Source organism: Benincasa hispida, chromosome 12 (genome assembly GCF_009727055.1).
Source record: "Benincasa hispida cultivar B227 chromosome 12, ASM972705v1, whole genome shotgun sequence".
Taxonomy (NCBI): Eukaryota; Viridiplantae; Streptophyta; class Magnoliopsida; order Cucurbitales; family Cucurbitaceae; genus Benincasa; species Benincasa hispida.
In genome coordinates this window covers 3,473,291-3,489,754 of record NC_052360.1, presented here as the reverse complement: position 1 = coordinate 3,489,754, position 16,464 = coordinate 3,473,291, and the positions used below count along the sequence as shown (strand labels likewise).

Below are 16,464 nucleotides of genomic sequence, written 5' to 3'. Positions count from 1 at the left end.
AATCATTGTTACGAATTTAAAGTATAAGAATTAAATTGTTACATACTTGTGTTCATAGACTAAATTCTTATAAAACTGAAAATATAGAAATTAAATCGTAACAAATAAAAGTCTAGTTACTTAAATGTTACTTTCATCAAAGTTTAAACGAAAAGTATTTATTTATTTATTATTATTATTATTTTTTTTGCTATAACTTAGTCTATTTTATTATTTGTTCTTAAAAGAAAATCGTTGTCGATTGGACTATAAAACCCTAAAACTAAAACCCACGAATTCGGTAAAATCTTCGTCGCTGCTCAGACCGTCGTGATCGACGATGGCGTCTCTACTGCAAGAAACATCCCAAAAAGTTCTCACACCGGAGATTCTACGCTCCGCCGCCAAACAATCACAGCGTTGTCTCGTCGTCCCAGTTCGCCTCCGCCGTGCCATAAAGAAGTACCTTCGAGGTTACACTTCTCCTATTCGTTTCTTCTTCGGAGCTCTCTGCGAGTATGTTTCTTTACTTGTATTGCTCTTTGTTCCTGATTCTCTGGCGTTGTCTGTGCATTCCAGAACAAGAAGTGCCACATTTGAAGAGGAAGGTGCTGAGGCTGTCTGAATCATTCAGTGGCATCAAGGATGTTAATCTGCAGCTGGCAGCAACCACTTCAAAGGAATTTGTTGAAGATCCTCTGAAATCCGTTGAGCAATCCAAGCGCTGGAAGATTAAGAGCTGTTATGGTGATATTGGCTTTCAGTACACAGACGATGAGACCATTGCTTACGTCGCCTCCCGTATGCCTGCTGTTTTCTCTGCGTGCTACAGAGTTCTTAACGAGGTACAATAGGTCTCTGCTTACTTACTAATTGATTTACCTAAATTATATATCTGTCTTCAGAAAATCGAGAAATGAATTGGAATTGCTAGAGATAAAACAGCTTAATTTGTAGGATATGAGTACACAATTGAATATGATTGGGAATGATTTTCTGATAACTTTTTTTTTTTCTTACATGTTATGCCCTTAGGTTCGTAGAAGAATACCGGATTTCTCTCCATCTAATGTATTGGATTTTGGTGCTGGGACTGGTTCAGGTTTTTGGTAAAAAGTGATATGCTGGATTTCACAGGCTACTTTATTCATTTGTTGGATGTAGAATGCATGGACTGTCATAGTAGCTGATTACAGTGTGATCTAATTCAATTTTCTAGGGCTCTGCGAGAGGTCTGGCCTGATTCTATAAAGAAAGTTAATATAGTAGAACCATCACAATCAATGCAACGTGCTGGGCGGAGTTTGATACAAGGTATTGAAGAATCGTCAATTTTCATGCTGCAAATTGTAATTTTGTATTGGTAATACTGAGTGAAATTAAGTTAACATTTGTGAAAAACCAAACTTTATTTCTATTAGATCAATTGAAAAGCTCTCTTTTAGAAGTTGTTGGGAGGGGGATTCCTCTTCCCGGCCCTTAGGCTGTTTCTGCATTTTGTCAGTAATATACTCAGGTTTCTCATATAAAAAAGAAAATTCTGTTAGATAAATGATAATCAGAAAATAAATTATGTGGGATAACATTGTTAAATTTATATAAAAAAAACTACATTATTAAAATTAGTTGGTTACAAAGGCCATGAGGTATAACAAAGGACTTAAAGAGAATGAATTCAAGCCATGATAGCTATAGGATTTAATATCTTATGAGTTTTCTTAACAACCAAATGTAGTGGGGTGAGACAGTTGTCTCCTGAAAATAATCAAGATGTGTGCAGTTGGTTTGAACATTCTCGGATATTAAAAGAAATAAAATTAGCTGGCTACCATGGAAAGATAATGCATATTCAGTCCTTGTTGTAGCAGACTTGTTTTAGTACCCTACTCATAAATACATCAAAATTTACTCGCTGCATTTGTTTTAGGCCTAAAGAACTTGCCACTTATTCATGGTTACGACAGCATTCAGGCACTCAACAAAGATATTAGTAAGTCAGAGAGAGAACATGACCTTGTCATTGCTGTAAGTAATTCTTTTGAAATACTTTACCAGTATGTTTTGGAACATTATTTTGCAAGAAGCTCTCCTGGCTCCTGGCTTCTATCTTTTCTTCTTTTCCCTTTTCTTTCATTTATATCTCTGAAACCACTGCAAGTATGAAAAATTTCTGGTAACTTAGCTGAATAGATCAGACTACTAATTGATGTTTCATCTTATATGCTGTGGGATCAAGTCTTATGTACTTGGAGAGATACCGTCATTGAAGGACAGGGTAACCATTGTACGCCAGCTTTGGAGTCTTACAAAAGATGTTCTGGTAAAAAATTTATCTCTGGCCATCACACCAACTTTTTTATGATATTTGTCGTGGTCCTCTTATAATATGACTGCATAATTAATAAGTAACAAAAGAATAAAAAATAAAAAATTCTGGTGATCGTTTTCTGGCCATACATATTGCAACCATGAGATGCACAAATTTTTCCCCCCTGCAACTTTATTTCTTGCAAGGTTCTGTTTTGGCCGCCTTTGCCTATCTTAAGCGTAACTTTTCTTCTGTTTTGGTCTTTGGTGTCTTAAATGTATTTCTTTTGGGATAAGAGTCTAATGTGTAATTTTTCTTCACGTAATTCATGAAATATGAATGTGATTTAGGTTTTGGTTGAACCTGGGACACCACATGGATCGAATATCATATCTCAAATGCGATCACATATATTGTGGATGGAAAAAAGAGTAAGTTGATATTTTTATTGCATCTGTTTGACGGTGGATATTTTTTTCCCAGCAATAATGCTCGTTTTTTCTCGTGATGTATAGAAATGGCACAAATATGAAAACAAGAAAAATATAGCTTCTAAGGACTTGGTAACTCAAACGTGTGGTGCTTATGTAGTTGCTCCTGTGAGTATAACAGTTCTTGTTTTTGTAATTTTGAAATACTCCACCCCTACATACCCTTTCTGATTTATGTATACTTTTTTTTCCCATTGTGCTAATCAGCCCAATACTATGTGCTTCCATCTATCTTTCTAATCAGTGCCCTCATGATGGAAAATGTCCATTAGAGAATTCTGGAAAGTATTGTCATTTTGTTCAGCGGTTGGAAAGGACATCTACACAACGAGCTTATAAGGTACTACTTCTTAGCATACAATTCCCTGTACCCTAAGCATTCATGTCGTTAGCTGTATGTTATCCTCAAATTGATGGGAAATTGGAAGGCAGATACTTTACATCCAGACTATTATACTAATGATTCTTACCAATTATTTAGTTTCTTCCTTCCTATAGTTTTATTTTAGAGTTATTCATATCAATTCCTGCCATATCTGCATCTTTTATTCCTAGTCTGTAAGATTGATATTTCTTCATTTTTTAAAAAGGAGTTGCAATTTTCATGTGTTCAATCTCTTTGTTGTGTTTCTGACCGGTAATTTGTCCTCGTGTTTTTGGATCCTGCACTCACCTCTTATTGTTGAATTTGACTCTATTGAAGTGCTTGACTGAAATCCTTTCAGGATGTTGGTTTTTTGCTAGAGGCTCAAAATACTCTGAGATATACCACTCGGTGTTATATCTTTATGATAGAATGCCTAATAATCATTTAAAAGGGCAGAAAGGATATATAAAATTTACTTTGTTATGTCTTGTATGCTTAATTATGATTGTGATGAAACCAGCTTTGATTGTCCCTGCCAGTGAAAATGTGAAAGAGCGACTGTTGTTGACGGGAGAGATGGCAGCCGCAAGAAAGCTCTCAACTAAGATAAAGCACAAGCGCTTCGTATGCGAAGTTCGATAGGCAGAGTAGAGGTCAAGTAGTCTGTCATTGAATCACACCGGGACAGAACATTTACGATCACTGGAGAGGAAAGCATTTTCGTTTGGCTAATTGACTCTTTAGAGGAAGTGCTGCAAGCCCCCAAGCCCCAGAAGTTCTTTAGAAAATCCTTTTGCAAGCCCCAGAAGTTCTTTAGAAAATCCTTTTGCAATGGAGGATTTATTTGGATCCAGAAAACAACAAATAAAAGAGGAAGCTTTTTGGAGATAACAAAAGTTCTGAACTTGGGGAAAAAAGGTAACTTTGTTATTCCTTCTGGAGTGGACTTTAAAGGATGGGGATGCTTCAGAAACCTGTTAATTAACTTTTTGAACGGAAAGGAGAATACGAGACTCTTATCGTACGTTCGCCTAAGTGCTCAGAGGTCCAGTCCCATCGTCGCACCACCCATTTTCAGGCTGTTTGCTCTCTACTCCCGCAAACAACGACCACAGAAGTGTGGACAAAAAGGAGATTAGACACATTTGTTGGGAAGATACCCTGGTAGTCAACAAACATGATTTCCACGATGATGGGAGCAGAGTCTTGGATGTCCTTTAGATGCAGACACAATGCTCCTTTATCATTAATCCTTTTCATCCCGATAAAGCCCTCCTTAAATGCCCTAACCCAGATATGGTGAGGCTTCTCATGATGAACAAAGGATGAGCTACTTATAGGCCACTGACGCAGAAAATGGAGAGATGGGATGTGGGAAAACACAGAAGAACTCGAAGTGCCTTCTCATGAAGGATGGATCAAGCTCAGATTATTCCTCTGCATTTATGGAACAGAAGGGTGTTGAAGGTGGTTTGGTGGTTTTATTGACTTTGTTGATGAGAACTCAAGTGTCATTGATTGCTTGAAAGTTGCCATTAAAGTCAAAGGAAACTATTGTGGTTTCATCTCTGCTGAAATCGAGCTCATAAATGGATCTGAAACTTTTCTTGTGCAGGTGATAACTTTTCAGGATGTCGACCTTCTCATCAACATAGTTGCCGGAATCCATGGCTCCTTCTCATTAGATCAAGCTGAACGGTTCTACAAGGGACCCGAAGGTTTGGATCCGAACACAATTGACATCTGGTGCGTGGAAAGGTCTGAGGCGCGTTCGATGGTCGATGTGACAATGGCTGGTCAAGTTTGTTGTAGGGTGAAGCTATAGTGTCCAAAAAGCCAGAATTTTCTCCAAGACGAAGTAGAATCACATGGTGAAGGGGGTCGTTCAAATTTGGCTCCTAAAGACTTAAAAGTGGGCCTAGGCCTTGGTGCGAGTCGAGTTGATGCTAAAAGGAAAGGGAAGGTCCACATTCTGACCGATGACTCAAGGTTTGTAATACCTCTCCTCTTTAGACTACTCTTGATGATACAACAAGCGTGGAAAGCAAAACAGAGCTTGAGCCTATAGCCTTCTCTCAAAATTCATTTCCTCTGACTAAGGAATTAGTTGAAACTTTGTTAAAACATAACCTGTGCATTCGCGCCATATCGCGAAAAGGAAGAACACAAAGGAAGGGTAGGGCCTCAAACAATAAGCTTACCAAAGAAGTGAAAGCTTTAATTAGTAGTTGGGAGAATGAAGCGTTAGTAGCTAAAGCTAGTACTTCACAGGGCCTCGATGTTTCTCCATGTTAGTTCTATCCTGGAATTTAAGGGGTCTGAATGCTCACTCCAAAAGAGTTATGGTCAAAGACTTGTTGAAATACAACCCGGACGTGGTTATTCTTCAAGAGTCCAAAATTAGTGATGTCGACAAAAAGATGGTGAAATCGGTTTGGAGCAATTGTCACGTTGGCTGGGTGGCTTTAGATGCGGTTGGCTCCTCGGGGAGGAATCTTAATCATGTGGAAAGAGGACTTTGTTTTGGTGGTTGACTTTGTTCAAGGTCAGTTCTCTCTCTCAATTCTTTGTGGAATCAAAAATTGATTTTTATGGCTGGATCACAGGTGTCTATGGTTCCTCTTCCTACAAAAGTAGAGACAAGTTCTGGTAGGAGTTATACGATTTGTATGGGCTTTTGCAGTATTTTCTTGTGTGTTGGGAGAGACTTCAATGTGGTAAGATAGATATATGAAAAGAGCTCTGGAGGCCATGCTACAATAGAGACGAGTTCTGGTAGACTTCAATGTGGTAAGATGCATATCCCCCTGGATTGGTTCTTTCTCTTGGTCAAGATTGGGTATTAGATCGGCGGCTTCCAAGATTGACTGTTTCCTCCTCTCGAAACCATGGGTTGATCTCTTTAGAGAAGTCAAAGCTGATAGGTTCCTGCGCACGACGTCTGACCACCTCCCTATCTTATTGTCTTTAGGTGCGTAGTCTTGGGGCCTAACTCCTTTTAGATTTAAGAATGTTCGGCTTAATCATCATGCATTTCTTTCAAACCTCGAAAATTGGTGGGGTGATTTTAATGGTGAAGGTTGGTCCATTTATGCCTTTATGGAGAAGCTGAAACTTTTGAAAGGTACTTTAAAAGACTGGAATAAGGATGGTTTTGGCAATATATTTTCTCAAAAGAAAACTATTCTTGAGAAGATCAGCTCCTTTGACCCTTTGGAGAAGGGTGGCTCCCTTATCGAAGATGCTCTCAGGGAAAGAGAGGAATGTAAAGGTGCTCTTCTTGAGTTAATCATCAAAGAATAGAGATTATGGGCGTAGAAAAGCAAAATTTAGTGGCTTAGGAAGGGGAAGGAAAACTCTAGCTTTTTCAACATATGGGTCTTTGCTTGCAAAAGCAAGAATCTTATTTCAGTCCTAGAAAGTAGTGATGGGTTGGTGTTCACGAGTACTGATGAGATTGTGGCTGCAATCCTTGCTTTCTTCTCAAATCTTTACGGCAACAAAATCTTTCAACCTTTCACCTTTGATAGCCTTATTTGGAAGACTCTAAACATTCAGGACTCTTTATCCTTGGAAGCCCCGTTTGCCGAAAAAGAGTTTCGAGAGGCCATTTTTTATCTGAGGGTTCTTATATCTCCAGGCTCGGATGGTATGACAGGGGAATTTTATAAAAAATCTTGGAACATTCTGAAATCCAACTTAGTAGGCATGTTCCAAGATTTTTTTTTTTTTTTTTTTTTTTTTCAGACCAATCAGTTTGGTTACCTCCGTCTATAAGTTCATTTCTAAGATGCTTGCTACAAGGCTTAAGAAAGTGCTCCCCTCCATTATGTAGGAGTCTTAAGCGGCCTTTGTGGAGGGGATGCAGATTCTCGATGCTATTCTTACAACTTTCGAATCCTTAGAGGAGTGGTAAGTGACTGGGAACAGAGGTGCCCTTTTGAAACTTGACCTAGAGAAGGCTCATGACAAGGTTGATTGGGCTTTCCTCGACATGATTCTGAAACTTCAGGGGTTTGGCAGGAGATGGAGGAGGTGGATTTGGGGCTGTCTTTCTACGACCAACTTTTCTATTATTGTTATTTTCTTTTTAATGGAAACAAACTTTTCATTGATATAATGAAAAGAGACTAATGCTCCAGATACAAAGTTCGAAATTCAAACAATACAAAATAATAATAAGCATAATAGTCTGGAGGATTAAATAATAATAAGCATAATAATAGTAATTTCTATTATTATTAATGGAAGATCTCATGGTAAAATTCTGGCTAAAAGGGGCTTCCATCAAGGAGACCCTCTTGCTCCTTTTATTTTCACGGTTGTGGGGGATGATTGTTTCAAAAATTTTGCCTAGAGAGGATATGCCTTATTTGCAAAATGGAAGACCTGTTGATATGGGTTTCAATAATCCATTAGGAGTCCCCTCACGAATGAATGTAGGACAGATATTTGAGTGCTCACTCGGGTTAACGGGGTGTTTGCTAGATAGACATTATCGAATAGTACCTTTTGATGAGAGATATGAACAAGAGGCTTCTAGAAAACTAGTCTTTTCTGAATTTTATTCAGCTAGTAAGCAAACAGCGAGTCCATGGGTAGTGTATAAAAGGCTTCTCTTTTAAAAACTTGAATGTTGAGTTAACGCATCTACAGTTTACAGACGACACTTTTCTCTTTTGCTTGTGGGAAGATGGCAACCTTGAGGCGCGGTTTGTCATTAACTTGTTTCTATTGGGTTCGGGGCTGTCCCTTAATACGGCTAAAACCTCCTTAATCAGTATTAACCTTGATAGGGAGGAGGTGACTCATTATGCTACTAACTTCGGCTTCTGAGTTGAGACTCTCCCCTTCACCTATTTGGGCTTCCCTATTGGTGGGATTCATAGTGCAAAGGAAGTATGGAGAAATCTTGAGGAGAGGTTTAAGTCGAAATTGGACAAATGGAGAGGAATCTCTCTCTCGAAAGGCAGTAGGTTGACTTTGGCTCAATTGGTTCTCAACAGTCTCCCCTGTTATTTCTTCTCCCTTATGTAGGCTCCGGTCAAAGTTATAAATAACCTGGAAAAGATCATTAGAGACTGTGTGTGGAATGGAGGTCCTTGTAACCCTACTTCTCACCTTGTCAACTGGAACTCTACCTCACTCCCTACTATTTATGGTCGATTTGGTATTGGGTCTCTTTGTCAAAAAAACATTGCTCTCATGAAATGTCTTGCTTTTTTGTCATGGAGAGGATGCTCTTTGGAGGTGCATTATTGTGGCTATCTATGGTTTGGATCCTTTTGGCTGGATCACAAAAAAGCCTAAAAGAGGAAGAAATTTGATATTGTGGACGAGAATCTTTAAACATAATGATTTGCTTTTCAACTTTACAGCTTTCATTTTGGTTGATGGGAGAGCTATTCAGTTCTGGAAGGATAGTTGGTGTGCTGATTGTTCGTTGAATTCGTGATGCGAGCTTAGGAGTGTATTGTATAAAGTTATTGGAAAAATAAGTGCAAATGTGAATGATGTGTTGATGCGTTAGTGATGTGCAACGGGATGCATGACACTCCTCTCTAGGCGTTCAAGTTTTCCTAAATCAGATCCAAGTGTGAATCCAACTCAAGTTCCTGGTAAGTCCAAGGTCGAACTCAGGGATTCAGATTAAAGCTAACGCAGAGCTTGCATTGTAGTCAACGCATACTTCAGTGTTTCAAATGCGTCGCGGCAGTCATCATTGAATTCGTAAGGCCGGTTCGCTTCTAATAATGCGCTCAGAGGTCGCGCAATTTGAGGAACTCGTTTTACGAACCTTCGGTAGAAGCCTGTGTGTCCTAGAAAACTTCGTAAAGTTTTTACATTTGATGGCGGAGGAAGTTTAGCTATGACATCTACTTTGGTCTCATCAACTTCCAATCTGGCTTTAGAGACCTTGTGGCCCAAAACAATGCATTCAGTCACCATAAAGTGACATTTTTCCCAATTTAACACAAGATTTATTTCCTCGCATCGAGCGAGGACAGCCTCCAGGTTGTCTAAGCACAATTGAAATGAGTCTCCAAAAACTGAAAAATCAACGGTCTCTTCCAAGAAGTCAAGAGAAAATTGCCATCATGCATCTTTGGAACGTTCCAAGTGCGTTGCATAGTCCAAAAGGCATGCGTCTGAACGCGAACGTTCCAAAGGGGCAAGTGAATGTCGTCTTTTCCTGATCTTCTGGGTCGATTAGAATTTGGTTGTAGCCGGAGTATCCATCTAGAAAATAATAAAATTCTTTTCCAACCAGTCGGTCAAGCATCTGGTCAATTAAGGGAAGAGGGAAGTGGTCCTTGGTTGCCGCATTGAGTTCCCTATAGTCCATGCAAATGCGCCAACTCGTGACAGTCCTTGAAGGGATGAGCTCGTGTTACTGTTGACCATCACTGTTGTACCTCCCTTTTTAGGGACGCATTGAACTGGGCTTACCCAGCTGCTATCGGATATAGGGTAGATTACTCCTGCGTCCAACCACTTTATGATCTCTTTCTTGACTACTTCCTTCATTATGGGATTTAGCCTACGTTGAGGCTCAATTGATCTAGTCTTCCCCTCTTCTAGCCTGATTTTGTGCATGCAGTAAGATGGGCTGATGCCACGGATGTCAGCCAGCGTCCATCCTATTGCCCGCATGTGTTTTTACAACATCTGCAAAAGAGAATATTCGTTAGGCTCGGAAAGATTTGCTGAAATAATTATAGGTAAAGTGTTGTTTGATCCAAGAAAAGCATATTTAAGGTGGTTAGGTAAAGGTTTCAGTTCTAATTCTGGTGGTTCTTCCAATGATGGACGCGTTGGCTTCGTCTGCCGCTCACTCAGACTTGGCAGCTCGAGTTTCTTCATGTTTTCTTCCAACGCAAGGACCTCACAAACTTGGGTCGCTTCTTCTTCAGGCATCTCTATTTTGTTAAGTTGACATTCCCCATTATCTGGGAACTTTAATGCGTTTAACACATTAAAATTCACTTCTTGATTGTCTACATGCATGTTCAATTCTCCCTTGTGCACATCTATTAATACTTTCCCAGTGGCGAGAAAGGGTCGTACAAGAATGATTGGTACATCCCTGTTTGCTTCATAATCAAGGATGATGAAATCCGTTGGGAATATGAATTTGTCAACTTTCACCAGAACATCCTCAATCTTTCCTTCAGGATATATGATCGTCCTATCAGCAAGTTGAAGCATTACGAAGTGGGCTGAGCTTCACTAATTCCCAATTTCTTGAAAATTGAGTGGCATGAGGTTGATGCTTGCTCCCAGATCACACAATGCATGTTCTACGTCCAGCCCTCCGATTGAGTACGGGACTGTGAAGCTTCCCGGGTCCTTCTGTTTCTTGGGTAATCTGTTGCTGACTAACGCATTGCACTCCTGCGTTAGAGCAATTACTTCCGTCTCGTTGATTCTCCTCTTCTTTGTCAGAATATCCTTCAAGGATTTGACGTACTTCGGCATTTGTTCTAAGGCTTCTACAAGTGGAATATTAATGTGCAGTTGCCTCAAGAGTTCAAGAAAACGCTTAAATTGCTGCTCATCATTCTTCATCAAGCGTCTAGGAAATGGTGCGTTCAGCTGCACCGCATGTTCTCCCGTGTTAGACGTGCTTGGCTTCGAATGACTTGTGGATTTGGCATCCGTTCTTGATCTTCTAATGCCGTCAGGTGTGTGTTGAGCTCTTTTGAAGGATTGTTGGTTCTTGGGTTCGTGGTTCTTTCTACAAGAGGTTTGCCACTTCGCAATGTCACGCATGACATTGCTCTTTTCCTCCGTTATTTCCTGGGGTTTCCGTGTTGCTAGGCAAGGCTCTTGGCTGCCAATTCTTCAACTCACTGGCAATCTGCCCCACCTGTATCTCTAGATTTCTGATGGATGACGCTTGGCTTTTTAGCAATGCGTCATTCTGGGCGATATATTCCTTTAAGAGGTTTTCAAGTGGAGACGTTGAACTCGACGCATGACTTCCTCTATTAAAGGATTGTTGGTGCGATTGCTGCGGGAATCCAAGCAGCGGTCCTTGCCTTTGCTACTGATTTACCCCTGGTTGGTGTTGCTCCTGTTAATAACCTGCCCAAGAGAAATTTGAATGGTTCCTCCATCTGAGATTATAGGTGTTTGAGAATGGGTTATTTTTAATAAAGCATACCGACTGCGGATTTTGTGGGTAATCAGTGTAAGAATGAGGATCTCCACAGCCTACACAGCTAACCATGGGTTGTACGAATGTTTCCACCTGATTTACCTTTTGTGAGTGTGATGCGTTCCCCAGTGACATATTCTGCAAAAGGTTTGTCATGGTAGCCACTTGTGCAGAGAGCGTGGCTATTGCGTTAGAATCAATAGAATTCACATTTTGAGATCGTCTCCTCCTATCTGCTCTTACGTCGTAAGTGTCATCTACCTATTCCATATTACGCTTGGCTATGCAGTCCAGTATGTCCTTAGCTTCATTATAAGATTTGTCCATGATACCGCCAGCTGCAGCTGCGTTGGTTGCCATTTGAGATGCTCTGTTTAATCCGCCATAAAAAGTCTCTGTCTGGATGGTTAACGGTAATCCCCGATTCGGGCAATTCTTGACTAATCCTTTAAAGCACTCCCATGTGGCACTCAAGGTTTCAAAATTTTCTTGCTCGAAGTTCATTATCTCTCTCCGCCTCCTTGCGTTTCTGGTGGGAGGGAAATATTTTTGCATGAATTTCTCCACCAACTTTTCCCAGGTCGTGATCTCCCCAGGTTCCAAAGAACTTACCTATTGCTTTGCGTCGTCACACACAGAATATGGGAATAAAGATAGCCTGATAGCTTCTGGAGTGATCCCAGAAATCACAAACGAGTTGCACGTCTCCAGGAAACGTTTCATGTGGGCGTGAGGGTCTTTTCCTCGAGCACCCCCAAATTGTCCAGCTGTTTGAAGCATTTGTAACATCACAGATTTCATCTCAAATCTTGTCCCATCTGGTGTTGGATATATGATCCTTGGTGAGAAATCATACAGCACAGGAGACGCATACTCCCGCATGGGACGCGCACTACTGTTTGCCATTATGATAGGATTTTGCGCAGCGTGGGCTAGCTGTTGAGCTAAGTTATGATTCGCTTGTTTGTCCACCATTTGTTGTTGCCTGGTTTGCTGTTTGAGTAGTTGTTGCCTTAACCTGCGGCGACGATTAGATCGATTTCTTCATCAGAAGGTCCTTTCAACTTCGAGGTCGTATACGAGTTCAGGAGTGCTTCCCTGCTCATAAACATTTACAAGCTTCGGCTTAGCTCGTAATACTCCTTCAATTGTAGTTTTCCTACAAAAGATACAAGCAAAATTTCTGGTTAGTTTTGTTGCTGAATCCCCGACAACGGCGTCAAAAACTTGTTCGTTGAATTCGTGATGCGAGCTTAGGAGTGTATTGTATAAAGTAATTGGAAAAATAAGTGCAAATGTGAATGATGCGTTGATGCGTTAGTGATGTGCAACGGGACGCATGACACTCCTTTCTAGGCATTCAAGTTTTCCTAAATCAGATCCAAGTGTAAATCCAACTCAGGTTTCTGGTGAGTCCAGGGTCGAACTCAGGGATTCAAATTAAAGCTAACGCAGAGCTTGCGTTGTAGCTGTTGTAGAAATGTCCTAAGTGAATGCAGAAATGAGTTATTTACACTAAGCTGCTATGTGCGTGCAAGAAGATACAAAAGGGTCAAGTAGAAAACAAAGGGTCGTGTGAAAATGGAGTTTAGTGCAAGGGATATGCGTCGATCTAAGTTGGATGTACACGAACAAGAATATGATGCGGATGAGATGACTTGCTTATCTCTGTTTATGCGTAAGATTTCTATTTATCACTTCTCAATGCGAATGTCATACAATACCCTATCTCTAGGATGTATGCGTTAGTCACAGGATGCAATAAAACACTAGTGCGTCTCTCTCTAGATGTACCAAACGTTTCTAACTTAATGCTGGCTTGCTTATTCTCTCGAATAATTCAAGCTGAAGTGGCTTTAACCAAGTGATTTAGTTGGCTTAAGCTTTTAGAAATGGATTTTACATGAAGTTATAGCTGCATCTAGCATAAAACAAGAAATAAACAGTGGCGAAGTGAAGTAGGTCAAATATGTGAATTCATAAAGAAACTGATTGTCTTTACAAGATCAATACTCAATCAAATGAGATGAAGAAAATGATAATTCAGATGAAATGAAAGGAGTCAAGCCGCAGAGTACAATCTTTTGTCCTCTTTGGCTCAATTCTAATTTGTGTACAACCAGCTTGTAGAAGAAATGGAAGATAATTCTCTCTTGAGCTCAGCTTTCTCCACTCCTTGATCGACGGTGGTGGTTTTCTTCCCTCTTGTGTTCCTCTCGTCACCGCAGCACAGCTCTAAGTCTCAAAATTTCAGAATTATACAATGAACTGAGATCTCTTCATCTGGTGGGATTTCTTCTATTTATAGGCGTCGTTCTTCACCAACTTGATGATGGGGCAGCATTAAATTCCATACCTTGGTCAGCCGCCTGACACTCAGATGCTTTTCAGACTCTGCCAGCTGTAGATGCCCATGCTTGCAAGTGGTGATTTGACACAAACAGCCTGAATCAATGAATCTCCTTGCGTTGAATCCCTCCGACGCATGCCCATGCGTTTGACATTGCCTGCGACACTTCGAATCTTTGTTGAAATCCTGTAATATTATGCGTTAGCGCCGCAGTATTTTAGCAATAAACACTCTTTTGCATGAGTTTGATAGTGTTCAAGTAATTCCATGTGTTTTCTCTAAGAATGATGAGATTTTATCATTAAAGACCCTAATGGTTCCAACTTTTGAGTCACAATAACTTGTATTTCTACAAGTTATCATTGATATACCCCTGGCTTAGAAATTCCCCAACATCTTCTCCCACTCCCTGAGGAAGGATGTCGTTGTGGCGGATTGTTGGAACTCTACCAGTCAGTCGTGGACTTTGGGCCTTAGGAGGAACCTCTTTGATGGAGAGATCGGTGACATGGTTGCTATTCTGGAAATTTTGAACTCTTGGGCTCCTCAAAATGGCCGCGATAGCCTTAAGTGGAACTTTGAAAATTCACTACAAAGGCCACCTTCTTTTTGAACATCACGAAGAGTACCTCTTCCTTCACTTTTCCTTTGGTGAGAACTGTTTGGAAGCCTAAAATTTCAAAAAAGGTGAAGTTCTTCCTTTGTCTCTTGCTTTTAGAAGCCTTAATACTCATGACAAACTTCAAAAGAAGTTCATTCCTCTCTCAGTCCTTCTATCTGGTGTCTCTGTATGAAAAATGGAGAATCCATTGACCACTTGTTTTTGCACTATCAGTTTACCTCTAAGGGGTGGTCCCTCCTACTTAGAAACTTTGATCTTGATTGTTACCTCCCTAACAAAATTGGCGATTGGATGGTTGATGGCCTCGAGTGTAGAGACTTTGGTGCTAGAGGGAAGGTTCTTTGGAGCTGCGCTTTTGGATCCCCCTTGTGGTGTATTTGGAAGAAAGGAATAGTAGAACTCTTTGAATATAAGTCTGCTTCTTTTGATTCCTTTTGGACTGATGTTCAGCATAAAGTTTTTTGGTGGTGCACAAACTACACCAAATTCTTTTGTAATTACAGCCTTTCTATGATTTTTAACAATTGGAAGGCTCTTATATACTAGCTCTTTGGGGTACCCTCAACCCCTGCCCTTAGATTGTTCTTTTTTATCTCTATTGAATGAATATATGTTTCTGTTTCTTATCACACACACACAAAAAAGGCTTAATTATGGTTAATATTCAAGAAGTTTCTTAGACTACGTAGATTCATTCAATTCTTTATGTTGGGTTTTTAAGAAAAGAATCCAAAAGAGATTTTGTGGGAAAAGTGATTTTCATATCTTTTTCATTGTAGATCTTGAATGTTCTTCGCCCTCAGTGTTTAATAAAATTTAAGGATCCGCGATGCCCTTGCTTATTATCTTTTACCTTTTATTTAATGTGTAGCATTGCAAGGGTGAATCTTTAAGAGGCTTTGAGGATGAGAAATTTTCTTTCGTTGCTTTCAGGCGTGGACAACGTCCTCGGTGAGTTAATTTTATTTTCTGTTTTCAAAATCTCGAACTTCTAAGGTTCAGCTCTCTTAAGAAAATAGGATCGTTCAAATGGTATTAGTTGATTGTTAGCCGTTTGTTTGTGTATATTTATAATTTCTCCAACCTCATGTCCTTGTCTTGATTTCTATTTGTAGACTCTCAACCCGTAAACATATTTTCTCTTCCTTTTGTTAAAATTTCACTTTTATTTATCCAGGGAACCGTGGCCTCTCGACGGCATGACATTTGAGACGCTAAAGGAACAGCATGCTAAAAGAAATCCAGAAGATCTAGAGATCGACTATGGTGAACGTTAAATAAATATAATAGAATATATCCTTCGTTTCTCTTTTAACCAGCCAATAAACAAAATGACAACTGAAATCTTTAAACTGATCTCCGTTACTTAGAATTTCAATTAAAATGTTCAATTGATTATTATCCTTTGACAATGGCAGAGGATCTAATAAAGTTGAACACACAAGTTGTTCCATACCAAGAAGTGGATCCAGTTACATATGATTCTGATGTCATGGAAACTGAGACTCTTGATGGTGATGAAGAACAAGAGGGAGAGAATCAAGGAGATTCACCGCTTGCTGATCTTGGTGGTGGTTGGGGCAGGATTGTATTTTCACCGAGACAAAGGGGTAGGCATATATCGATGGATATTTGTCGATCCACAAAACGGGACGCCTCGGAGGGTTCGTTTGAGCGGGTCGTTGTAACAAAGAGTAAGAACCCTACTTTACATCATCAAGCTCGAAGGTCAATTTGGGGTGATTTATGGCCTTTTTGAATTATGTCTTCATGGTGGGATCACATCCATGCTACTTGAAAATGTGTATAGAGAAGCCTAGAGAGTTGCATTGATTTGGAGAGTCAAACTGATCAAGTCATTGATAATATTTTTCTTTGAGTTCAATGGGGATTCAAATCTCTAACTTCGTGGTCAAGAAGACATCGGTTGAGACCTTTACCTAGATTGGCATTGATGATTCGTTATTGGTATTGATATTTATAATTCATTTATATTTGATATTCAACTTAGTGTGGAACATTGGCCCAGTTTCATTAATGGCGTATGGAGAAAACGGATTTAGGGAACGATGGGGAAGAAGAAACAAGCACAGTGCCACATACGCTCAAAACAGGAACCAAACCTTATTGGAATATTTCTCAAAGTAGTGTGTTTCTTTTCCTGGAAACAGTCTATGCTGGATTAT

At 39.9% G+C, this 16,464-nt stretch overlaps 1 protein-coding gene across 2 annotated transcripts; it reads left to right on the top strand.

The window, feature by feature from the left end:
* The first annotated feature begins 239 nt into the window (after nt 1-239).
* On the top strand, nt 240-16,296 carry LOC120067091 (methyltransferase-like protein 17, mitochondrial). 2 transcript variants are annotated; one of them, XM_039018491.1, is made up of 12 exons: nt 240-452; nt 559-824; nt 1,015-1,088; nt 1,199-1,293; nt 1,907-2,004; nt 2,216-2,299; nt 2,638-2,718; nt 2,803-2,886; nt 3,023-3,118; nt 15,150-15,229; nt 15,456-15,544; nt 15,697-16,296. In XM_039018491.1, exons 1-12 carry the CDS (start codon nt 320-322, stop codon nt 16,035-16,037), a joined length of 1,521 nt encoding a protein of 506 aa, XP_038874419.1. In that variant the 5' UTR covers nt 240-319; the 3' UTR covers nt 16,038-16,296. The 2 variants fall into 2 exon arrangements, with proteins under 2 accessions (XP_038874419.1, XP_038874420.1); XM_039018492.1 differs by lacking the exon at nt 240-452 and having other exon boundaries at nt 575-824; nt 1,015-1,095.
* Nucleotides 16,297-16,464: the final 168 nt, after the last annotated feature.

What these genes read in the sequence shown, in the direction of transcription:
- LOC120067091 (XM_039018491.1), top strand. Translation starts at nt 320, where the DNA reads ATGGCGTCTCTACTGCAAGAAACATCCCAAAAAGTTCTCACACCGGAG. An exon ending in GCTACAGAGTTCTTAACGAG is followed by an intron (nt 825 to 1,014) that starts GTACAATAGGTC and finishes TTATGCCCTTAG; the next exon opens with GTTCGTAGAAGAATACCGGA. An exon ending in AGGCGTGGACAACGTCCTCG is followed by an intron (nt 15,230 to 15,455) that starts GTGAGTTAATTT and finishes TTATTTATCCAG; the next exon opens with GGAACCGTGGCCTCTCGACG.